Source organism: Erythranthe guttata, chromosome 8 (genome assembly GCF_056151865.1).
Source record: "Erythranthe guttata isolate IM_541 chromosome 8, IM_541, whole genome shotgun sequence".
NCBI classification, from domain to species: Eukaryota; Viridiplantae; Streptophyta; class Magnoliopsida; order Lamiales; family Phrymaceae; genus Erythranthe; species Erythranthe guttata.
Genome location: NC_142540.1, coordinates 20,651,342 through 20,677,406, shown reverse-complemented (window position 1 = coordinate 20,677,406; position 26,065 = coordinate 20,651,342). Strand labels below are relative to the sequence as shown.

Here is a 26,065-nt window from a genome sequence, read left to right as displayed (position 1 = left end):
AGGTTGAGGGCCTTATATAGGCACGAAATCTCCACCCTAAACCTAACTTGGGCCCTAAGAAATCGATTTAACTAGGTAATAGAATCCTAGTCGATTTCTACTTCTATTCTAGATAAATACAAAAGATACCTAACTAGAATACAATACATGGAAATAAATCTAAGTCCTAATAACAATATTACAAAAATAGGACTCTAATTAATTCCAAAATAAACATGGAAAACAAATCTTTGCCAATCTTTAATTTCCACGTATGGCGGATTTCTTCAATCTTCACAAATAGAAATCTCGTGCCAACAAAACCAATAACAATAGACACAGTGAACTGCAAAATGTGGTTCATGACCAATTATTCAATTAATCGTTGATCATAAACATGAGACATAAAATCACAAATCGACACGATCAAACCAGATATATACAAACCAATATTTTTCGTAATTGAAATTGAGTTAACTTGTTTTGTTTTCAATGTATATACATAGTGTTCATCTAACAGAACTTGATGAAATTATTCCCCATGTTTTGGTTTCAATAATGGATCATTCTTTTACCAAAATACTCCCAACATTCTTTTTTTTTTTTAGAAAGAAACGTTCATTGTCGATATCCTTATATTGTTGTTAGCTAAAATCTTTATGAACTGTGTGGGTGCGTCAGTGCATTAACACTTCATGGACCATAAATATATTTAAGGTCAAAATTATTCCGTCAACTGTTGAGTGTAGAAATTACGCGCAACATGTTTTACTCTGACGTGGATTATTGTTCAGATTAATTTATATTTGTGTTTTAATTGATGCAGTTAGTGCTTTATAGGTTCATAACGAGAAGTAGATATCCATGAGCGGAATAATGTCAAAAACAAAGGAAAAATTGCAAATCAAATTTTGTAGAAGGAATTCGGCAACAACTTTGAAGATGGCGCATGAGTTTCGATTGAGTTATTAGTCCAAATTAAAGTTAAGGGAGGGATATGTAATATATTTTTTAAATGAGGGTCTATATTTAATTAGACTTGACTTTGGTGGAGGGCATCTTACTTGGGGTTGTCTAGGGTCCGAGAGAGGTTGTACTTCTCGGACCGAAACGACTGAATCTTGTGCGTAGAAAATATTTAATGAATATTTATAGCCGTTGATTTGAAGTACGACCTAGTACGATCCAATACGAACCTATGAATTTATAAATTAAAGTACGAACCTAGTAAGAATAGGTCGTACACACATTGTACTATGTTTAAATTACTTTATTGCCCTTATATATACATCAAATCAATTAATTTAAAAGAACCATTAATTCAATTTATTAATAAACGTAAAAAGAACTACAAGTTGTCAAAACTTTTCCCAAATCAAAATTCTCATCCCTAGTCGCCATCGGACATATTTCTTCCTCAATCTCACCGTCACCGTCGCCAAACTCAACCTCACCCTCGTCGAATTCCCTGGTAGTGCACAACGCGAAGACGCTCAACCGCAGGCCACCGCATTCGAGGTAACAGAGTTAATATTGGTGGGGAAGCGTGACTTCAAGCATTCGGCAGCCATGGATCCACCAATAGACATATCACTTTTTTTTTCTATCTTCATACGGCTATATTACTCTGTTTTCTTCATTCTGAACACTCCTATGTTCAATATTTTTTTTTTTAAATTTTAATTGAATTGCAAATTTACGATTGCGAGAGGTAACTTAAAATTTAGGAAACAAGTTTGTTCTCGTATGATAATAAAGTATTTTCTCAAATTTTAGACTTTTGTTGGGACATAATTCCAATAATATCTAGTTAATAGCCATTAAATTCTATGTTTAAAAAAAATATTTGGTATCTCTTACTCTTGTTATTTAGGTGTTGTAAATTTCTTGATTCTTCTTTTTGGTTGGCTGGTAAAATTTGTACTCCTTATGAAGGGTTTTTGCAAGTTAAAGGCTTCTGCAGACGGATCTCTTCAAAAGGTGTACAATTGTTCCGAATTCACATATTTTGCTCATATGGTGCATTATAGTATAGAAAAAAAGTATTTGCTCTGTTACTTTTTGCTTAAGTTAAGTTAGTTTAGCATTTTTTTTCAGTTTCATGTTCTAATTTTTGTCATAAATTCACAGGATAGTAGCTTCTTTCAAAACTACAGAATTTGATGTTAGTCTTGGTGCACGAAAACAGAAATAAAGAGAGAAGAAGACTTCTCAGAAGATATGTAATGTCGATATGAATTCACCGCAGAAACCCAGGGGAATGAGGATTGAAAGCTATAGAAAACATGGATGTGGATTCCAAATGATGGGCTTTCTTTGAAAAATCGCACATACTTTTTTGTTTTGTTTTTTTTTTTTCCTTTTTCTTTACCCTGATTATTCTGAATAGTGTAGAAATCTGAAATTTGCTCTTTGATTTATTCTTGGGAGGTGGAAATTGTGAGCACGGTATGGGTGTTATAGTGATCTAGTTAGTGAAATTTTGCAACATATGCTCTCATTCATCGTAATTTTTATCATTATTGATATTTAACATATTATTATAATCCCATCAAGAAATATGTGTTATAATTAATATTTAATCTCATATCATCATAATATATCATCCAAAGACTAAGCCACACACCAGAAAGTTGAACAAAGATATTCATGACATGGATGCCAGGGGTCATATGTCCCTAAAGGCAGAGAAGGCACTGCTGCAAGGTCTTTCACCGGAAATTATTTATTTAGGCGGATTTTTATCTTATGCGAAAACCTCAATTTAAAGTTATTTCATAGTTTTTGGTTTGCTCTTGTACATTTGTATATCTTTTCTAATTTTTGGATTTTGTTGGCATTAGTTGGTGGAGAGAGAAAAAATATTGCTCAGTGAGTTTTGATAAAAAAAAAAAAAAAGATGATTAGAGTTTACAGTAAATTAAAGAAGAGAAGAAGATGATGGCGTAAGATTTGTATTTGTATTTTAATTAAAGATTACGATCGTTTTTAATTATAAGCAGTGATCGAATTTTACTTATTAATTTTAATACTCTTGTTTTTGGAAAAATCATTAATATTTTAATATTTAATTAAGTTTTAGTTTTAAGGGTATTTATGTAATTTTATTAGTAACCCATGCTTCGTACTTTTTTTAGTGGGGTTCGTACTAATCATACGTGTCACATTTTTATTGGTTGATGTTCAATCGTTTGGGTCCGAGTAGTACAAACCCTCTCGGACCCTAGACAACCCCATCTTACTTCACTAAATATTAATTAAAAATAAAAATGTAATGTACAATTAAAGGGATTTTTGGATATGTACTATGAATTAGACCGGTCTTCATTTGATTCGGGAAAAAGTCAATTCACGCCATGTCTAGATGAATCTAATTTTATGCATGAGTATAAAACTGTTTAAAATCTATTTGATTTACGCTATGTCTAATTGACCCAAGAATAACAATTTTTTTATTGATATATCAAAGACTAAATTAAGATGATGTTTGACTAAGCTTATAAATTGTTAAAAAGTGCTATAAGTTTTTTGAAAAAAATTGGTATTTTTTTTAAGAAGATCTTAAAAATTCAATAAATAAGTTCTTAGAGGGATTTTAAGATTTAAAAAATAAATAAATAAAAAATACCTCAACTCCACAGTTTTTTATTTATAATCTTATAATGAGTCACAATAGCATATAAGCTAATTATCTAAACACTTTGAAAAATAATTTTAAAAATAAGTCTGTAACATCTCATCAACTCTTAAAATAACTTATTATATGTAAAAACTTATTGGGTTTTAAAATAAGCTTATCAAACGCCCTCTACGAATTATTCATTCCGCATGAATCCATCTACTACAATTTTCGGTCGTTTGAGTTGACCAATTCAATTTTTTTTTATATAAAGAAACCACTACAATTTTCGGTCGTTTGAGTTGACCGATTCAATTTTTTTTATATAAAGAAACCAGTGGCCAACTATATACTGCAGTGACCAATTCATTTATTTGACGAATAAGCAATTTTACAAGACCCATATTCATGTAATTATTTTAAATTAAAGGGAAAATTGCACATCACCCCCTGTAAATTTCTAATTTTTGCACTTTACCCCCTCAAAATTTTTAGATGTGAATGAATGTCCCTCTTCAAAATGTCATTCTTGTTGCATATTGACCCGATAACAAAACTTCGATGGATAATTCATTGGAATTAAGTATTTTTGTTGCACGTTGCCCCTTTCAATCTTATTTTTGTTGCGCGTTGCCCTTAAAAACACTATTTTTTTGCACGTTCCTCAAAAAATTGGCTTTTGGGGCAAAGTGCAACTAAAATAGTTTTAATTTTGTACGAGTATTCTGGGCACTGTGGCCGAAATGGAGATTTAAATTCATCTCTAGGAATGCAAATTTAGCTTCCCATACTCTTGCTCTTTGGGCTCTTTTAGGTAGTTGGATTGGTCGTGTCCCTTTAAATTTGTTTCCTTTAATCTGTTTTTGCGATGGAGGCTTCCCTTTTGTCGACTCTCGTAATTTTTCGTTCTTCTAATTTAATGCATGTGTTAATTATCAAAAAACCAAATAAAAAATAAATAAATAAATAAATAATTTAAGGGCGCCTACTAATGTAACAAGTAACAACTTGTGCTAATATATATTATATTTTTTCCCACCACTCTTATAATCCACCTATATAAATCAACATATTCTGAAGCAATTCGTACAAAGACAAATTAAATGGCTATAATAACATTGAGCATTATTTTCACCTCCATTGTTGTAGCTGCATCCATAACATGGGCAGTGAAATTACTAAATTGGGTCTGGTTTAGGCCAAGAAAGCTCGAGAAAATTCTAAGGCAGCAAGGTCTAAACGGGAATTCTTACAGGCCGTTTCTCGGAGACCTAGGAGACATGATCAAGTTCATGAAAGCCGAACAGCCGAAAACAATCGAATTGTCCGATGATATATTGCCCCACATTTTTGCATATTACCATCAAATTGTCACCAAATACGGTAAGAATGAATATTTACAATTTTTTAGCTCGCTAGGGGTATTATAGTAATTTTACTATTATTTGTAAATGTAATTACTATAAAACAAAATGAAAAAAATGTTCCAAAATAGCTAGAGACGGCCCTGAAACTTAATTCGCCTTTTGGTGCAAAAATGATATTAGTGATACTAACAATATTAAAAGTTGTCACTAAATGCATATAATAAATAACAAGATTTTTTTGGTTTTGTTGTCATTAATAGCTCTTTTTGCTGCCGCTTAATCCTTTTTTACTGTCACTATACAAAATTAGTGACAACTTGTTCTGCCTAATTGTGTGAAAATTGATGTCGTCACTCGAAAGATTATTGTTATAGTATATATAATACTTGATAACATGACTTGCACTTAATTTACATGGATTATCAGGTGAGAATTCTTTCATATGGTTTGGTCCATGGCCAAGAGTAAATATAAGTGATCCAGAGATAATAAAGGAGATACTAAGCAAACCCGATATATTTCACAAGCCCCTTCCGGAAACCGCTAAGATACTTATAGGCGGTATGTTATTACTCGAGGGCGAAAAATGGTCGAAACACAGAAAGATTGTCACTCCTGCTTTCCATCTTGAGAAATTGAAGGTAATAATTAACTATATATTTTTCAATTTATATTGGATACGTGCTGGCAGTTATTTTCATTTTCTTTTGGGAAAATATGTTTTGCAAGAATAATCGGATAATGAAAGTAATGTTTGTTTATAATGTGAAATGAGACATAATACACTGTAGCGGTCAAATCATGTTTAAAGGTGTTAGGCAAAAATGTGTTGTAGCATCATTTCTGAAGGAGAGAGAAACTTTATGAGTTGTTTTGAGATTTTTTTTCTTCGAAACCTTAACAACAAATTCGTTACGGGGAAAGAGTTAAAGTGAGATGAAAACGCAACCAAACATTGCCTTTTTTACAGTGACTTTTGAAATTTGACCTTACAGAATATGGTACCGGCAATTGGCTTAAGCTGTTCGAATATGATAGACAAGTTGAAAGAAGTAGTTCCGAGTTGCAACGAAGGCAGTTCCGAAATTGACATGTGGCCGTATATCGACGACTTGACTGGGGATATGATTTCACGGACAGCGTTTGGCAGTAGTTATGAAGAAGGAAGGAAGATATTCCAGCTTCAGAAAGAAAGAGTTAAGCTAACCCTACCGTTATTGCAGTTCTCTTTCATCCCCGGATGGAGGTAAAACAAACCTACCCATGTTTTTAGTTGTGAGGAGAGGTTTATTGCATTTAGCAACTTATGTTTATTCTAATTTTCAAGGAACTCCCCATATTATTAATAGAGTTAATAGCATTCTGTTATATGTACTTTATCAGTTTTTGCACTTTGCCCTTTAACAAAAAAAGAAATTGCACGGATATTCAGGCAAATATTCAAATATTCCGGCGCACGCGCGAAGCACACGCCTAAGTACATGGGTTTTTTTCGTCTTTTCATTTGAAGATATCTTATGGGGGTGACATTGAAAATTTTAAGGACTCAATTGTACAATATTCGAACTTCCCCGAATTTGAATAAAGATTTGGGTCTTCTTCCGTGAAAGTTTCTCCTCCATTAAAAATGCATCATAGAGGTTTTTTGCTAATAATAATAACGTAATTTGTTTTTTTAACAATTCGATGTAACACAGAGTACTAAATGTGATAAGCTCCTAGTGATGCTTGTCTGGAAAAACTCGGATAATAGGCCAAGTATTGAAATAATTTTGTTTCGCAGGCATGTCCCGACGAAAGTGAACAGAAAAGTGAAAGCGATCGCCAACGAGATACAATCCATACTAAGATGTATAATCGAGAAAAGGCACAAGTCTGCCACCGAAACGGGAGAAAATGGTGTTTTCTTCGGTGATGACTTATTAGGTCTCATGATGGAATCGAATGCACGGTTTACTCGGGAAGAGGGCAATGCGAATGAGGGCATGAGTATTGAAGAAGTAATCGAGGAGTGCAAGCTATTCTATTTCGCAGGGTCCGAGACAACTTCGGGTTTGCTCGTGTGGACTATGGTGTTGCTATGCAAACACCCTGAATGGCAAACTCAAGCTAGAGAAGAGGTTATGCGAGTTTTCGGGAATTCAGAGCCGAATTTCCAAGGATTAAATCACCTCAAAATTGTAAGATTATATATCCTCTCCTTTTTTTTCTTTTCTTTTTTTCGAGTTTATTGCATTTAGTAAGCCTATGTTATATCGAATTGCTGAAGAACTCTTCGTGTTATAAATAATAGCAAAAAAAAACCCTTACAAAGCATTTTTTAACTTAGCTTTTGGCGGCGTTTTCAAACAAAAGAATTATAGGGGAGTTTTTTGCTAATAAAATAACATGGGGAATTTTTCAAAAGTGCAATTAGAGAAAATACAGAGGAGTTAAATGCAATAAACCCTTTTTATTTCATTGGCTTTCATATATTGGCATTCTATATGTAACTACATATCGAAAAAACAGGTGACGATGATTCTGCAAGAAGTCCTAAGGTTGTACTCACCAGCACCTCTAACGGTGCGAGCCCCTACGGAGACGGTGAAACTAGGAAACATGACTATTCCATTAGGGGTACATTTGTCATTGCTAATAAGCCAAGTCCATTGTGATCCCGATATTTGGGGAGACGATGCAAAGGAGTTCAATCCGAAGAGATTCTCCGAAGGGGTTTCCAACGCAACGAAGATCCAATCGTCGTTTTTACCTTTCAGCTCAGGGCCTCGGATTTGCCTTGGTCACACGTTTGCGATGATCGAAGCAAAAATGGCTCTAGCAATGATTCTAAAGCACTTCTCGTTCGAGCTTTCCCCATCTTACTTGCATGCTCCTTTCGCGGTTATCACTCTTCAACCACAATACGGTGCTCCAATGATTTTGCGTAGTCTCGAACCATTATAATAAACCATGTTGTTTCTAATCTTTCGTGAAATTATTTCTCCACCGAAATAAAATGATGGTTAGGTTATGTTCATTGTTTAGTTGTACTTGTGTATGAATCATTATGTTTTAATGTAATTCGGATCTCGAAAATATGAACTACTCGATTAACTCAAATGAAATTACATACATCGAATGAGTATTGGATGTAGACATGGCCACCGGTCCAGTTAGAATCAAACTGGGTTAACGGTCTGGAACCGGTCAACGCTAACCGGACCTGAAAAAGACCGTTCCGGTTCCTATATATTGGAACTGCAAAACCGGCAGTTCCAACCATTTAAAAAAGAAAACGTTAATTATAAAATGCCCACAAGTCAGAATTTTCAGAAAAGAAAAGAACAAAAAGTAAATAAATAAGAAATAGCCAATGGTAATAATTCTTTAAATTTACTTAAAATTTTGAAATTAAATTCAAGCCCTTTAAGTTTTATTCCTTCTCTTTTTTAAGTTTTTCAAAGTATAACTAATTTGCTAAAAGTTTTTAGTACAAAATGTATTTCAACCCCTAGAAATTTTCAATGTTCGCACTTTCCCCCCTATAAATTAATAAAATAGACTCCCCTTCAAAATTTTGTTGTAGTTGCACTTTGCCCCAAAATCACAATTTCCAGCATATTTTTCATCGGAATTCCATTTCAAGAGCATTTGAGTCATTTCAATTTCATTATTCCCATCAACATCCTAATATCCTTATTTTTTCTAATAAACGAAAAACACAACCCATTTCACTAATGTCAGGAAACAAATGAAGGTTTTTTTCTCCCAAAACAAATTGTTCCTTTTGAGGTCTCAAAATTGTGAGAATCTTCAATTTCCTCCTCAATTAGCAGCTATTACGTTGATCCGTCCCTCAAATGACACAAATGCCCTTCAATTGGACAAATCATGTCAATTCCCATGAAAATTGTAATTCGGTGAAAAGTGCATGCAAATGCAACAAAACTTTGAAGGGGAAGAATCTATTTTTCAATTTGTAGGGGGAAAAGTGCATTTTGTCCCGGTTTTAGAAGTACAAATATTGTTTTTAAGTAATTAAAATAATTTTAATAAAAAGAAAAAAAAATCAAAAATTGGTTAACTGCCGGTTCTCACCGGAACCCAAACTAACGGTTATAGAAACGCCTCCGAATCGTGTATAGGCGGTCCCGGTTCCAAACCAGCGGTTCTGCGAATGACGAACAATCTAAACAAAATAAATATTTTAATCCCATTAGGCAAGAGGTTGTCAAGTAGTATTTAACTATTCAACTAGTTCTTTGAGATCCTTTCCTAAATTCTCTAATCAATTGAAATCCAAACAACTGCACATGGAACAAATACTGTTGAAAATATAATAAGATTTGGTCAACCTAATAAAAAAATTTATTTAATTCCTTGGATTGAGTAGAATGAAGGATTTTGCCTAACAATATTCCTGAACATTAATATCCTTTTAGATCAGGATAGTTATATTTTCGTATTGTGCTAAAAGTCCATCGGACAACTTAGTTAGAGCACTTAGATATAAAATAACTATTTTTAACTGAAAATACTTTATTATCCTCTAACTCATCCAATATATCCTTAAAACCACATCCACTAAAAAAAATGATATTTCTTCGACTATTCCGCCTCTCCCTACTAGTCCTATGCCGCCCACCGTCTAATTTCCGCCACAACATCACTGGAACAATGTTATTTTCGTCTAAGTTGTCCATTTTGTGTCCAAACTATATGTTGACATCAAAAGTTTGGGATAAGTCACCTATTAATACATTATTCAGTCATTAAGTTGAGTTTCGAATCCAAGTTCATAACATATTTGAGTTTACAAATGAGGCTAATCCATAAATAAGTAATAAATTCATATTTTATGGATTACTCAATTCATGCTGCAAACCGAAACCCTAGCTCGTGCCTATAAAAGAAGGTCTTGGCTATACGTAAAAACCAGACTCACGTAGACACATATCGAGCTCCCATGCCCAAATCCCAGACCTCCACCTCGAATTTATAACATATTTGACTTCGAGATTTTTATATTTATTAGATTCGAGAAAAAACTTCTCAGCCCTAGGAGAGAAGAATTACGATAATTACAAAATAATTAGCCATTTTAAATCTCCAGTTTGAATTTTTCAAAACAAATATTCAGCGATTTTTACTAGTTCATGGCCCAACCTGCCCACCCTTAATTAGAAGTTAGATTATCAGCTACAAAATTATTTGATAATAAAAAAATGTGAGTAACAATATTCGATTACTTAGCTTAGCTTCACCCCTCCCAACCTTCCTACACGAGAAAATTAATTATTGTAAATTAACAATGCCAACAGTCTTCCCCTCACTTAATTACTACTCTCCTTGAAAATATTTTGTAGGATCTGTTACTAATTGTTTTCGTATCACAATGTTTTCTTGAGAGTTTTTTACGATAAGTTATACCTAAATTAACGTAACAAGGTATCGGAGCGGATTGGTTGGTACGCTAAAACCTATGTTGCACGGACACGGGAACGTGGACACGGGAAACAGGGAAACGGACACATTCCAAAAAGTTGGATACGGGAATGTGGGGAAACGCGGAAGTAATAAAAATATAGGGGTGCATTAATAATTTCTAAAAAATATTATAATGTTTAATATCATTCCACAAATTACATTCGGGGCTTATAAATTTATTTTAGTATGTAATTAACATCTACAAAAATATTAAAACACCACTAGAAGTGAAAAGGAGACATAATATTTAAGATTTTTTTTAAGAGTATGCATGCAACTCGAAGTTTTTAAGCTTGAAATTTGGATTTAGTTTTTGTGGAAACACCTTTCCAATTTTTAATTATTATCAGAAACGACCCCGAAACGTTTCCGACATGTGTCATGGGGTTTCGGCTTCCGAAAATTTCCGAAATGTGAAAATGTGTGTGGGTTGAAATTTCCGTGCATCATAGACGAAAACCAACTGATGGTACAAAATATTCTTCATTTATATAAGGATAGCCATATTATTGGCTATCATTGGTATTTTACACTTTTTTTTTTTTTTTGTGTTTTTGTAATAAATTAAATTAAAACAGGAAAAATTGAGACAAGAGGGAGTTCGTGGGGTGGGCGGGCTTGGGCTGCAAGCTAGGTGCGGGCGGGATACACGGGCCGGGCCTGGCCGAGAGGGTTGGGTAGTGGGCTAGGCCGGATTTGAGACGAACAAAATTTGTCAACCAAAATTTTACTAACTCATACTATTTAATCAATTGAACTTATTTGTTACTGAACAAAATTTTAGTGTATATTTAGCTCGCACAGATAAAAATCATGTGCCCGACACTTTACGGATGAACGTTTTCCGAAGAAACACGAAAGCTGGCTACAAAAACAAGGACAAAAAAGAAAATGTGCCTCTATACGAGGGTGAACTTTTCTTTTGCCACGACCAACTGATTGCCCTATCATGCCTTACCAATTTTCTAACGAACGGTATAATGTGGTGCCCTACGATACCATTCCGATTTTATTTCGTAGCGTAATGGCATCCGATAGTAACCATGATATTACCCTATTGCGTTTTTTCTATTATTGAATAAATATAATATATATTTTTTGTATTATAATTTATACGTATAAAGAAAGCTTTATGTGTTTTATTGAAAAAAAATAAAATTGATGGTTTGAAGCATGAATTACTTTCAAGTTTTAATTATGCATATTGTAGAGGTATATCTTTGCTAACATTAGTAGCTAATAGTTCTATTATTGAAGCTTGGACCACAAACTAACATTAGTAGCTAATAGTTCTATTATAACGGTCCATCTTTGCTAATAATTTAATCATAGGGTAAATTTCTCTTACACTCCTGAGGTATGCCAGAATAATTTTAAGGTCCATGTTGTATTGGTAATTACAGTCACACTCCTGAAACAATTATCGGAAACAAGATTACATGTCACAGAGACCAATACGCACTATATTTGTTTTCCACAGGGCCGTTAATGCTACCCGAAAGAAAAATATATAAATATAATATAAAATAATGAGGATTTAAGATATGTTGGGTGAGCCATGTTTCAAACAATGCTTCAGAGGGGTCGTTCACTGATACTATAGGGACCTTAAAGTTATTATGTAGCATACATGAGGCGTATAAGTGAAATTTACCCTCTAATTATAATATTTGATATAGACTTAATCCCACTTTGCACCCTTGAAATATATCACTTTGGTATTTTGCACCCTCAAAATAAATTAACAGCACTTTGCACCCTTGAATCATAATATATCATGCATAATGCACACCACATGAGTTTTTAAAGCTAATAAAGATAGTTTAATATTTTTAGTGGTATTTAAAAATTATATTTTTTATAACAAAAAATATTTTACGAAAAAAAAAATTCTTCGGCTATTTCGTTATCAAGTTATCTGAAAATAATATTTTCAATCAAATACTTCTACCTAATATTTCCACCAATTACAATAAAAGATCCATCAGTCGAATAATTTAGTGATAAAAGTTTATTTGATTTAATTTTGTAAGAAAATATATTTTTTTCAATTATCCGGTGTATTTTTTATTTTTTCGCACTTTGTGCCCTCGAAATTAGGTTGGAGGGGCTGAAGAAAACAACAATTTAATTTGTTATTTTTTACCCCCGAAAAGAAAACCAATAATAAAATGAATTATGCTTTATTATTCAACTCAAGCTGCATTGTAAATGATTTATTATATTTCAAGGTTGAAAAGTGGGATTAATCTTTGATATATTAATTTTTGTCATAATGTGGATAGTGTGACAACTAATGCATTGACTTTTTTTTATACCAAACTTTGGGAATAATAATTAATTAGTAACTCAACAACTCAAGCGGTTTGGCAACTTAGCCCTACCTAAATTTTAGGATCGGAGACTCTTAGCCGAATTAATAACAAAATACTATTTAATTAGATCGCTATAATTAATTGCAGCTGACTTAAATTTCAATAACGACAAGTCTACAAATATTAAATTGGTACATGCATATTTGCGAATAGTACGCAACTCTAATGGTAAATTATATAAACTCAGTTGTTAAATATTGATTTGATATTTGAGATTATGTTTTAATATTTATTTAAAATGGGCATATTACAAATAAGCCTATTAATGGGTACTTAATCATAAATAGATTCAGACAAAAAACTCATTACCCATAAGTTCACACATGGTCCATATTTTTGTTAAATACTAAAATTGCCCCTCATACTTTAATATGCTCCAATTTCATCCTTAACTTAGTTTAACCTCAATTTGACCTAAAATTTTTTTTTTTCAAAACAAAAATTTTTCCTACCGGATTCCGGCGTTGATTTTTCAATTTTTTTTATTTTTTATTTTCTTCCAGATTTTTTCGCCGGTTTCCGGCGTTGACTTTTTCGATTTTTTTTATTATTCTTTTCTTCTTTCTATAACTTTTTTTTTTCGTTTAAACAACAATATTGCTGTGATTGACAGTAATATTAACTATATTACTGTTAAACACAGTAAAATTAACTAAACTACAATAATATTGCTATATTAATTTCTAGCACAGTAATATTAACACAACAAAACTTATTATTATTATTGTGTAATAGAGTAATATTATTATGTTGACCATTCAACAAATGTAAACATAATAAAAAGCCAAAAGAATTAATATTATTGTGAGTGACAGTAATATTATTATAGCAACAGTAATATTACCGTCAACCACAGTAATATTACAATAATAGACAGTAATATTATTACGTTACTCCGTGAATAACTCAAAAAAACAAAAAAATTCAAACAAAATAATAATATTGATGTGGTTGACAACAATATTACTATAACAACAGTAATATTACCGTCAACCACAGTAATATTATTGTGTTTACCGTAATATTACAATAATAGACAGTAATATTATTACGTTACTCCATGAATAATTCAAACAAAACAAAAACTCAAAAAAAAAAAATATTGATGTTGTTGACAGTAATATTATTGTGTTTACAGTTACTTTATTGTCAATGACTGTAATATAATTACGTTGACTTGTCAACAAATCAAACAAAATACAAATAATAACAAAAAATAAAAAAATGGTAATATTACGTTAATTTACTGTCAACGGCAGTACAATTACGTTAATTAACTATCATTGATAGTATAATTACATTAATTTACTGTCAGTGACAGCACAATTACGGTCAACGTTTAGCGACGGACGTAAAAAAAAAACAAACAAAAGAAAAAAAACTTAAAAAACACTAAAAAAAAGTCAACGTTAAACCGGCGAAAAAATCCGGAAGAAAAGAAAAGAAAATAAAGAAGAAAAAAAATTCAAAAAAGTCAACGCCGGATTATTAAAAAAAGAAAATGAATTTTTTTACTCCAATGGAATTATTAAATGAGGGTTCTGTTTTTCTAATTCACTTATTGTGATGTAAATATACTTGCTGAAAATTGAGTTATCGAGAAAGTAACCACATAAACCATCCAATCACAAGTTGACATGTGACAATTTACAAATAAAATCACTAATAGACTTCCAACTGATGATTAATTTGACAATCATGATTGATGTACATAAATTTTAAATCAATATTAAAATATTATCTCAAATATTCAATGACTATTTGATAACTCAAATTTGTATACTAGAATTGGAGTTGCTATTGTCAAACTAATTATCAATTGAAAGTTTTTAGATGGTTTTATTTGTAATTGCCACATGTCAAATTGTGATTGGACATTTAACTACTTACTTTTTTTATAACTCAACTTTCAGGAACTATTTTTATATACAAACGAGTGAAATATCAAAATACTTACCCATACTGATATTTTCACCCAAGTTTTTTTTTTTTTTTTTTTTTCAGTTTTGAGATATAATTTAATTTACATGTTTGATAATCTATTGGATAATTTCACTCAAGTTATTTATTGTGCATACTGCATAGTAGATTAGCGGGTCACGTTACTTAGTGGGATAGTTCCAAGTTTTATTATGACAAGTATTGTATGTAGCGTAGCCTAATTAAAATTAGGTGATGAGAAGGAATCAAGGGCAAAACAATTTTTGCAAGAATTAAATACTTCCTTTATAGTGTACTATTTTATTATTATTTTAAACTTCTTCCCTTCCTTTTGATAACTTGATATTTGGTATTTTATTTTAACTTTTGTATTTCTAATACTTTGCCTCATTAATTACGTGCAAGTTATCTTATATAGTTTTTTCAAATGGGTCATTACAAATAAGTCCATCACTGAATACTTATTCATAAAGAGATTCAGACAAAACAGTCATTTACAAATAAGTCCACACATGGTCCAGATTTTTGTAACAGACTAAAATAGCCCCTCATATTTTACTATGCTCCAATTTCGTCCTTAATTTCATTTAACCTCAATTTGACCCCAAATTTCACAAATTATTCATTTTTGACCCAAATTTTTCTTTTCAAAAAAAAAAAAAAAAACAGATTTTTGCCGCCGGATTCCGGCGTTGACTTTTCGATTTTTTTTCTTCCGGATTTTTTCGCCGGTCTCCAGTTTTGACTTTTTTTTTTTTTTTTTCTGTGACAGTTTTTTTCTTCGTTTAAACAGAAATATTGCTGTGATTGACAGTAATATTAACTATATTGCTGTTAAACACAATAAAATTAACTAAACTACAGTTTAACACAACAATATTGCTATATTAATTTCTAGCACAATAATATTAACACAACAAAACCTATTATTATTCTATAATAGAGTAATATTACTATGTTGATCGTTCAACAAATGTAAACGTAATAAAAATGATTACGTTGACAGTAATATGATTACGTTGACTTGTCAACAAATCAAACAAAATAAAAATAACAAAAATAACAAAAAATAAAAAATAATAATATTACGTTAATTTACTGTCAACGGCAGAACAATTACATAAATATATTGTCAACAGCAGTACAATGACGTTAATTAATTGTCATTGACAGTATAATTGCATTAATTTACTGTTAGTAACAGCACAATAACGGTCAACGTTTAGCGGCGGACTTAAAAAAAAAAAGTCAACGCCGGAGACCCGCGGTAGAAAAAAAACAGAACAGAAAAAAAAAAAAAAAAAAAAAAATAAAAAAGAAAAGTCAGCGCCAGAAACCGGGAAAAAAATCCGGAAGGAAAAAAAATCGAAAAGTCAACGCCGGAATCCTGCGGCAAAAATTGTTTTTGAAAAAAAAATCAAAATTGGATTTTTGTGGTCAAAATTGAATTTTTGTGGACAAAATTGATTAAATTAGGTTACAATTAAGAATTGGGTATAAATGGTTGGGGGTAATATTGTCATATACATGAATATTTCCTTTATTTATAATAAATATTAAATGAATGGGCTTATTGGTGAAAGATATATAACCCCTAAACTTAGAATAATAAAGATGTTTTGTTGGAGACTTATGCACAAAGACCCCTTTTCAAATTAACTATATTATTTTGTTATTCTTTTTCTTTATACAATATATTTATATTGTATTTAATAACTTATTATATATGCATAATAAATTTGCACTAGATGGGATCATAAAATTATAATGTAACTATCATTTTTTTCCTATGCGATGCATGAGATAATATTTCAAAAGTGAAAAAATATATTAATTTAATGCATGGAATAACAATTACAATTAAAAATATATTTCACTATTGTAATAAAAATTATTAGTGATATTTAAATTTCAATAATACAAACCCACTCGACAAAAGATTATATAAACTTAATTTTCACAATTTGAAATTGATCGTTAAATAAATTAAGTAATTAATAAATAAAACATAATTACAAATATGCCATTAACAAAGAAAGAGGAATAATAAAGAAAACAAAAAACTGTTCCATTGAGATAAGAAAGAAAAAAAAATGAAAAACCAATGATTAGAAAATTAGTAGAGGAAAAAAAGAAACATATTTTCATTAACAAAGAAAGCACAAACGGTTTCATTGAGATAAGAAAGAAAAAAATAAAACAATATTAGAGAAAAAGAAAACTAAAATAAAAATAAATACAAAGATGCTATTAAAGTGTAGGGCAAACTACGGCCATCCCTCTGAGATCGATATGATCAAATTACGAAACTCGCCTCTTGTTTTGGGTAATTACAGCCGTACGCCAATATTTCATGCTGTTTACCGAACTGGATATACGATTTGGTTTGGTAAATAATGGACTAAGGTAATTGATACATCATAATTCGATAATCCTACCAATGCCAAACCTATAGTTTGAACAATAGACTACATATTGCAGGCAGCCTTAAAAAAAATTAAACAAATGATATGATTTAATTTTTGATAATGTCAGCAACTTCTTTGTTTGACCTCTTGTAATAAAACTGCTTTATGTACATGTGCATCTAGATAAAAAAAATATGCCCGGCCTCTCCTCTCTTATCTCTCTATATATATATATATATAATTAAATGAGCACATATTCTAATGCATTATTATCAGTTCTTTGAAAATAAAATGGATTCAACATTGAGTTTAATCCTAACCTCTATTCTTGTAGCTGCATCGGTAACATGGGCAGTGAAATTACTAAATTGGGTTTGGTTTAGGCCGCGAAAGCTCGAGAAATTTCTAAGGGAGCAAGGTCTGAATGGGAAACCCTACCGACCGTTTCTCGGAGACCTCAAGGATTACGTGACAGCTGTTAAATCGGAACAAAGACGAACAATCCAACTTTCCGATGATATTATACCGCACATATTCACGTATTATTATGAGACCATCAACAAGTATGGTAAGAAATATTACTTACAACCGTTATATATATATATATATATATATATGTATGTATAGTTGATCATATAATAATATTATATATGTATTGCGATTTCAGGTGAAAATTCGTTCGTGTGGTTCGGTCCTTGGCCGAGGCTGAATATTACCGATCCGGAGCTAATAAAAGAGATATTAAGGAAACCGGATATTTTTCAAAAACCCATCCCGAAAACGGGCAAGATTTTTACGGGCGGACTTTTGCTACACGAGGGCGAAAAATGGGCTAAACATAGAAAGATTATCAATCCTGCTTTCACCGTAGATAAGCTCAAGGTATATATATATATGTATATATATATATTTTTTATTGTATTACATTTTCCCACTCTCTTAATTTATATATGTAGATGGGAAAATTATAATTTTGGTCCTCTATGTTTGCCAATTTAGAAATTTAGTCTTCTCGATTGTTCTGTTTCAATTTTACATACAATAACTTTACAATTTAGATGATGAGATCATAATTTTTAAAAGTCCGTAAAATTCGTTTGCCATATGGTAAAATTTGAGTTCAAGCAGTTAAGAGAGGACCAAAAATGCTATATTTTGCAAAATTATTGCATATGAAACTGAAACTGGATAACTTAGAGGACTGAATCTCTAAATAAACTAACATAGAGCACCAAAATTACAATTTAATATATATCAAATTTTGTGACAAGTGTTTGAAATATGAAATGTAATTTTTTCTTGCAGAATATGGTTCCGGCAATTGGTGTAAGTTGTTCAAAAATTGTAGAAAAATTAAAAGCAATGATAAACGACGAGGGGTGGTGCGAAATCGATATGTGGCCGTGGCTGGAAGATTTAACGGGCGACATGATTTCACGTACGGCATTCGGAAGCAGCCACGAACAAGGGACGAAGATATTTCATCTCCAAGCAGAAAGACTTAAGCTCACCGTGCAAATAGTGCAGTTCTTATTTATCCCCGGTTGGAGGTAATCATAAAACATATTAAAAGTTAGTTCAATTATGTACTATTTTCAAATTGATCATATCGTTGTACGTTAACACCATCGGGGCTAGGAATTTATTTATTTATTAAATTAGTGAAATATTAAATTATTGAATTAATAACTTATTACATTTTCACTGAGTCGGGACAGAAAAAAAATATTATTAAGAACAGTTATTAATTTATTGAGATTCTACTGTATTATTCAAATTGATTTTTTTTCCGCAGATATCTTCCGACGAAAGTAAATAGGAAAATAAAAGCAATGAATGAAGAAATTCAATCGTTGTTAAAAGGTATAATCGAGAAAAGGCAGAAGGCAATGGATAGGGGAGAAGCTACGGGTGGTGATGATTTATTAGGTATATTAATGGAGTCGAATTCAAGATTCACCGAAGAAGATGGAAATAAGAATAAGGGGATGAGTATTGAAGATGTAATTGAGGAGTGCGAGCTATTTTATTTAGTCGGTTCGGAGACGACCGCTAGTTTGCTTGTTTGGACTATCGTTTTGCTATGCAAGCATCCCGAATGGCAAACTCAAGCACGAGAAGAAGTCAACCGAGTTTTCGGAAATTCGGAACCAACTTTTGAAGGCTTAAATCACCTCAAAATTGTAAGATCTTGTTTCTTGATTTTTTTTTCATATTCTTTTATTAATCTTATGAATATTTGGTATATACTTAGTATTTATGGGTAAATGTGTGGCATTAGATTTTTTTTTTTTTTAAGTAATTCAAGTCATTACAAGGGGAAGTAGGGGAGGGGGACTCGAACCCTAGACTTTTTACTCTATTGGTAAAGCTATGTACCAACTCTCCTAATGAGGGTTGGTGTGTGGCATTAGATTTATAATTATTGAAAAGTAATGTTTTGAAACACAGACCGGTCTGGCTGGTTGAACCGCAAACTATTGTCTTGCCTTGTTCGATTTGGCCTGTTGAACCGTAATTGGAACCTGACTTAAAATCGAGTGCTTTTTCCCCACAATTGTTCCTTTTTCTTATTTTTAAAAACCGAAACAAAAAAAAAGGCTAAACCGACATCTTTTTACTGCATAGTTGAAAAAAAATATCAAAATAAAAAACTTTGAAATTGGAAAACATACTATGTTAGATTATAATTTCTGTAATATTTGAAGTGATTGGATTGTGATATATGTGTCTCAATATGTTGTGTATTAATGAGTTAATTAAATAATACGTGTAAAAGAAAGTAGGCTTTATTTACTACAAAATTTAAATATAAATAATAATAAAAAAAAAACCGGTCAAAGCCCAATTGAACCGGTCTATCCATGACCCAATAACTTGTCCGGATCAATGTCGTGTTCAATTGTCCGTGACCCAAGGCTGGAAGAAGAAATTTCACTATACATCTTATTCTATTTCAAACAATAATTCTTATGATAAATTTTGCAGGTGACGATGATTCTGCAAGAAGTCCTAAGGTTGTACACACCGGCACCTATGACGGTCCGAGGCCCAACAGAGACGGTGAAACTAGGAAAAATGACTATTCCGCCAGGGGTACATATGACAATTCTATTAGGCCTACTTCATCGCGACCCCATGATTTGGGGAGACGATGCAAATGAGTTCGATCCTCGGAGATTCTCGGAAGGTTTTTCCAAAGCGGCAAAGACGCAATCGTCCTTCATACCGTTCAGTTCAGGCCCTCGTGTTTGCATCGGACAAAACTTTGCGATGATTCAAGCAAAAATGGGTCTAGCTATGATTTTAAAGAGCTTATCGTTGGAGTTGTCGCCTTCGTATTTGCATGCCCCTTTCCCGATTCTTACTATTCAACCACAATACGGTGCACCGTTGATTCTGCGTAGTCTCGATTCGTCATGAAATTCATGAACAGAAAAGTGTAATAAAGATTATTGATAAAAGTAATTAATGAAGAAGGACGAAGGGTATTAATTATGTTAGAGAAATAATAATACCTTAAAAACATGTATTTGGATATCAATGTTTTTTAAACTTTAACTCAATAATATTTTGGTCTTCAATTTTGTGTGTATTATGGGGGATAATTACACGTTTCGTCCCCCAAGTTTGGCTCGATTCCAATTTCGGTCCCCATATTACGAGTTGGACAAAATACACATTAAATTTACCACATTTAGACACATTTATTCCACACAGTTCCACATCTGTTAGCAATTAATGGAAATTTGTCACGTGCAACTCACGTGTCTCACAATTTGCCAGAATTACATCAAAACCACACCGTATTTTTTTCTTCTCTTTTTTGTTTTACGGAATTGATCTAAGCCATTCGATCACTTCCCACTTATTTTTTTTTTCTCTTTTATCTTTATCTTCTTCACCACTGTCCGCCTCGTTGCCGACCATCACCGCCATCAGAAGTCACCCCACCACAATTGACACCAGAACACCACTGGATTTCAATGAGGTTTTGAAGCTATCTAATGTTACAATCTCTCTCTCTCTCTCTCTATATATATATATATATATATATATAATTTAGTCGGACTTTATTCGGGTTGAGTCATGGTAAGCTCAAACTCGGCTCATAATTTAATCGAGTTTAATGAAAAGGCTCAGACTCGACACAACTCACAATTAATCGAGCTTGGCTAAAAATAAAATCGAACCGAGCCATCGGTCTTCGGGTAGGCCCGACTCAATTGCCGGTCTTAATTGATTGTATATTAATCCGTAAAATAAGAATGTCACCATAGTATATTTATAATCAATGTTAATTATGGACAGAAAAATTAAAATATGAACGGACTGTATGGATCTAAACTTTCAATTGAAGAAATGCATTATAAAATTCAAGAATGGTAAGGTAAAGTGTAATTAAAATAATGTCATTAATTAATTACCATAAATATTTTATCACAATCTGGTATATGATATATAAGGTAAATTAATAAACATTGGAAAATATTTGTTTCTATTCATTTCTCTTAATTAAATGAAAAAGAAAATTAAAGAAATAAGTCAAAAAACGTAGGATCAAAATGAAGACTTAAAAACATTAATGATTGTGTATTCTCCATTTATAAATTATATAGATTATATAGATTACATAGAGTATAGATTTTACCTACCTGAACTATAACGAACGTATGAACTTCAAAATGAACCAAAATGTTAAAAATCCGTTCACCCTAACTGATGTGGACTTTTGAATTTATAATTATTTTTTATAATTTTTGTATCTGGTTTGACATTTTTACCCTTAATTTATTGTGTTGTATATGTTATTATGTTTGTTCTTTTCTTTTTACCAATTGATTAATATTCTAAAATATTCTACATCATTCCCACACAAAATTAAACAATTAGAGTATGTATATGTGTATACACACGAATCAGAGGCGGATTTTTTTTATTCATGAATTTCCACTCAATTTTTCTCGGAAATTGGGCCACGGTAAAAGAAAATTGACCGGTGGGAGAAAGGAGAGAGTCGGAGCATGTTTTTGGGGGAGAAATTTTTTTTTTTTTTTTTTTTTTTTTTTTTTTGAGTCAGCAGTCGATTTTTAGGGTGAAATTTGAGAAGAAAGGAAAATATTAAGGGTAAAATGTAACAACACTTTAAAATTAACGGTGTCAAAATTTCTGTGTTTTTTAACGTTCACCGATAATTGAGAGGGGCTGTTTTAATTCATTTTGATATTCAAAGGGTATTTTATACGGTGGGTACAGTTCAGATAGGTGATATAAACTTTACCTTTAATTATATCATGTTTCTATTATTAACTTCCTTTCATACTCTATTATATCAATGGCTCGTTCGGTTATCTCTATAAAGTTCTACTGACTAAATAATAGTGGCTAATAATATGTTCGGTTGGTAAGATTCACATTTTTTCAAACTCGCTATTAAAAACAAAGTTCGTTATTAAATGCTACTATAACATTTAATTAGTATCACCCCTCCCCTGAGATTAATTTAATAGGGGTTACTAAAAAGAAAAATACAATTTTATCCTTAAAAATATATTTTATTATTGTAAACTAAGTGGTTTTACCGACAATTCATATATAATAACTGATCTAACAAACTTAATAGAAAATCTAATTTAAGAACCGAACATGCTACTAATTAAATAATTAATTAGTCAGTAGGGAGTTAATCCAGTTTATACTATACATAAAATTGGGATTATGTTTGTGTAAGAATTTTTACTTGAACATGCCTATTTTTCTTCACAAATTTTCTAATGGAAATACATTATTCATACTTTTCCCACTTTTCAAACCTACATTAACACCTACTAACATATTTCTCTTTCCTCCAATTTCTCATAATAATAATAATAATAATAATAATAATAATAATAATAATAATAATAATAATAATAATAATAATAATAATAATAATAATAATAATAATAATAATAATAATAATAATAATAATAATAATAATAATAATAATATATTAGTCAAAAATCGAAAACACAAATTTTAACCTTTATGTACTATTTCTATTTTATAATTCTTATTTCATATTCTTTATTATATATTTACTTATTGTAAAAAAATAATAAACAAAGACTCTTAATTTTCAAGTTATGTTTTTTCAATATAAGTTTTTCAGAAAAAATAAATATCTTTTGAAAACACTTTTAAAAAATCTTACTATTATAAGAAAAATAAAAACAAATGAATAAATAGATGGCCGATAATACCTCTAGGCTCCAACCGACCCATTGTTTGTCCCACAAAGTCGGTTGCCAAGCATTATTCGACCCATAATGCTCGGGCCGATAATGTTTTTTAATATTCAACAAAATTGGGTGGTCGGGTCGGATAGGTAATTGACCGATAATTACCCGACCCGACTCACGTCCAACCTTACTGATGCTAACCAATGGTGGATTGGGCAACTCAAGAATATTAGATCCCGCAATGATAGAGAATGCCGATGGTCACTGCTAGACATGGCCACGGGGCGGGTCGGGTCCGGGTTCGACTTTTAGGGGACCCGAAACCGACCCGCGGGGAGCCGGGTCCGGGTCGGGGGCGGGTCCACCCGGGTCCATCCGGGTCCGGGCCGGGTCCGGGTCGGGTCCGGGTCCAACCCGGTTTTTCAATTTTTTTTTAAACAAAAAAAACCTATATTGAAACTTGAAAAAACATGAGATTAACTTTAAATTCAAAATTAAAACAATAATTGAATTTAAACATTACACGATTTTAGAAAAAAATGAAACGATTAACACCTTGAGACATAAACTAAATAAAATGAAAGTCGTGAAGATTGGATTATGGGTATTTATTATAAGTGAAAATAATAATTGAGAAATTTTTTAAAATTTCAAAATTCAAAAAAAATCAATATTCAATCTTTCTTTTAAATTAAATCGTATTTTTTTATATTTTTCAAAATTAAATATATATGCATTTGTTATTAGTCGGGATTTTTGATATTAATAATAGTCAACATGACAATTAATAATTTATAAAAACATTAGTTATACAATTATTATAATCATTTGATAGTGTTATTTTTATTTTTATATTTATAGTTAGGGCATCTTTGGATTCTTGGAACCCATTGGATTGATGAATTTATCTGACCGGATCTCATCTTAGGATTATTGGACCGAAATCCCAGATTGATCCCTGGCCCGGTCTGCTATCCTTGAAACGAATGATATTCCATCCGCCCAAATGAGATCCGATTACATAATCCGGTTTTTTTTTGGATTCCATGTGAATTGACAACAGTACCCTCTATAATTTCAAACAAATACACATAAACCTGGTATAAATATCTCACTCACTCTCCCATTTTCTTCTTCGTGCCCTAAATTTCCTGAATACATGTATGTATACAAATATTTTCTTCTGCGTTTTTATTCTTCTATTTTGTTTTCTTCGATTTGGAAACTAGCAACTTCAAAATATGGTATGTATACAAGGAATATATATATAACATAAAGAAAAGGTGTAAAATGATTATAATAAATAATGTTAAATAGATTAGTAATTGTCATATTCATTATTATTAAATAATTTAATTAAATTATTAACAAATATAATATAAAAAAAATGAATGGACTTGAGCTTAATCCATTTAAATCTTACGATTCGATTCTAATATTTGAATAAAATATAAATGTAAAAAAAAAGATTAAATCATAAGATATACGATTTAATTCTTACGATTTTTATAAACTAAACCAATTATTAAAAGAGAAATCACATCATAATATTTTGATTATACTCGTCATATATAGTTTTATTTTTAAAGTAAGAAATTAATTGGAATGAGATATAATCTATTTTTGTTAAAATAAACATCATCTATATTTTTTTTAAATAGTTATCTTATGATAAAATAATCAATAATTTTAATAAGTTCTTGTCAACAATTGAGATTAATCGATTTAAATTAATTGAAATGAGTTATATTCATTTTTTTTAAATAAACATCTTATTTTATTTTTCATTCGAATTTTTCACACTATCGATTTTAATAACATAAGTGAGTTTGTATTAATCAACGCATTTGTTTATATATTGAATTGATTCAGTATTTTATATATTTCAATAGTGGAGATTATATTGATATAATAATTAATAATAAATGTTTTGAAGTATTGAATCGTAATTCTATATATTTTTTTAAAAGTTTCTTATATTGCATTTGTTAATAAGTTAATTAAAATTATTTAATAACAATTAATATGAAAATTAATAATTTTTTTAACATATTTATCATTTTACACCAGCGTGTTTATATTATATATATTTCTTATCTACATTTAAACAAAAATGTTTGTTGGCCCAGTGGTAAGAATTGCTCATTCTTCCCCTATCTTCCTGAGTTTGAACCCCATAAGGTGCATTTTTTGTACAAAAAAATCTGGTTTAATACCCGGTTCCCGGGCCGGGTCCCACGGGTGGACCCGACGGGTCTCGGGTCCTGATATTTGGGACCCGAAACCGACCCGTGGTTGGCCGGGTCCATGGTCAACGTGGCGGTCTTCGCGGGCGGGTTCGGGTCAAACCCGGCCCGCGGCCGTGTCTAGTCACTGCCACGTGCCTTAAAGTGACACGTCGGGGTTTACTTGAAATCCATAAAAAATCCCAATTTAGAAAGTACACTTGAAATCTTAAAAACTGTGTTCTTCTTTTTCTTTCAATTAATCATAATTAATGAATCATCTCCACAAGAAGTGTGATCCTTAATGGTTCATGTATAAACTAGCCGTCGGTCCACAACTCTTTGTGATTCGAATAACTCTTTATTCGATTATGAACTTGTCCCAAGTTTTTTGATTTAGATTAAAATATAGTTTAATCTATATTGCCGATCATATGGACAAGTTTTTTCATTTAGATTAA

General features: G+C 31.3%; 2 protein-coding genes and 1 long non-coding RNA gene across 3 annotated transcripts; all 3 read left to right on the top strand.

Moving 5' to 3' along the window:
• The first annotated feature begins 1,047 nt into the window (after positions 1 to 1,047).
• Positions 1,048 to 2,480, top strand: LOC148768786 (uncharacterized). The gene is made up of 2 exons (XR_016033261.1): positions 1,048 to 1,959; positions 2,110 to 2,480. It is a non-coding gene; the product is annotated as an uncharacterized LOC148768786 (long non-coding RNA).
• Positions 2,481 to 4,646: 2,166 nt separating this feature from the next.
• LOC105970353 (cytochrome P450 CYP72A219-like) lies at positions 4,647 to 8,079 on the top strand. The gene is made up of 5 exons (XM_012995161.2): positions 4,647 to 4,981; positions 5,392 to 5,606; positions 5,961 to 6,211; positions 6,749 to 7,145; positions 7,477 to 8,079. The coding sequence occupies exons 1-5, from the start codon at positions 4,702 to 4,704 to the stop codon at positions 7,909 to 7,911; spliced, it is 1,578 nt and encodes a 525-aa protein (XP_012850615.2). The 5' UTR covers positions 4,647 to 4,701; the 3' UTR covers positions 7,912 to 8,079.
• A 9,174-nt stretch (positions 8,080 to 17,253) lies between these two features.
• LOC105970463 (cytochrome P450 CYP72A219) lies at positions 17,254 to 20,742 on the top strand. Its single transcript, XM_012995290.2, has 5 exons — positions 17,254 to 17,726; positions 17,826 to 18,040; positions 18,464 to 18,708; positions 18,954 to 19,341; positions 20,147 to 20,742. The coding sequence occupies exons 1-5, from the start codon at positions 17,420 to 17,422 to the stop codon at positions 20,579 to 20,581; spliced, it is 1,590 nt and encodes a 529-aa protein (XP_012850744.2). The 5' UTR covers positions 17,254 to 17,419; the 3' UTR covers positions 20,582 to 20,742.
• The last annotated feature ends 5,323 nt before the right edge of the window (positions 20,743 to 26,065 follow it).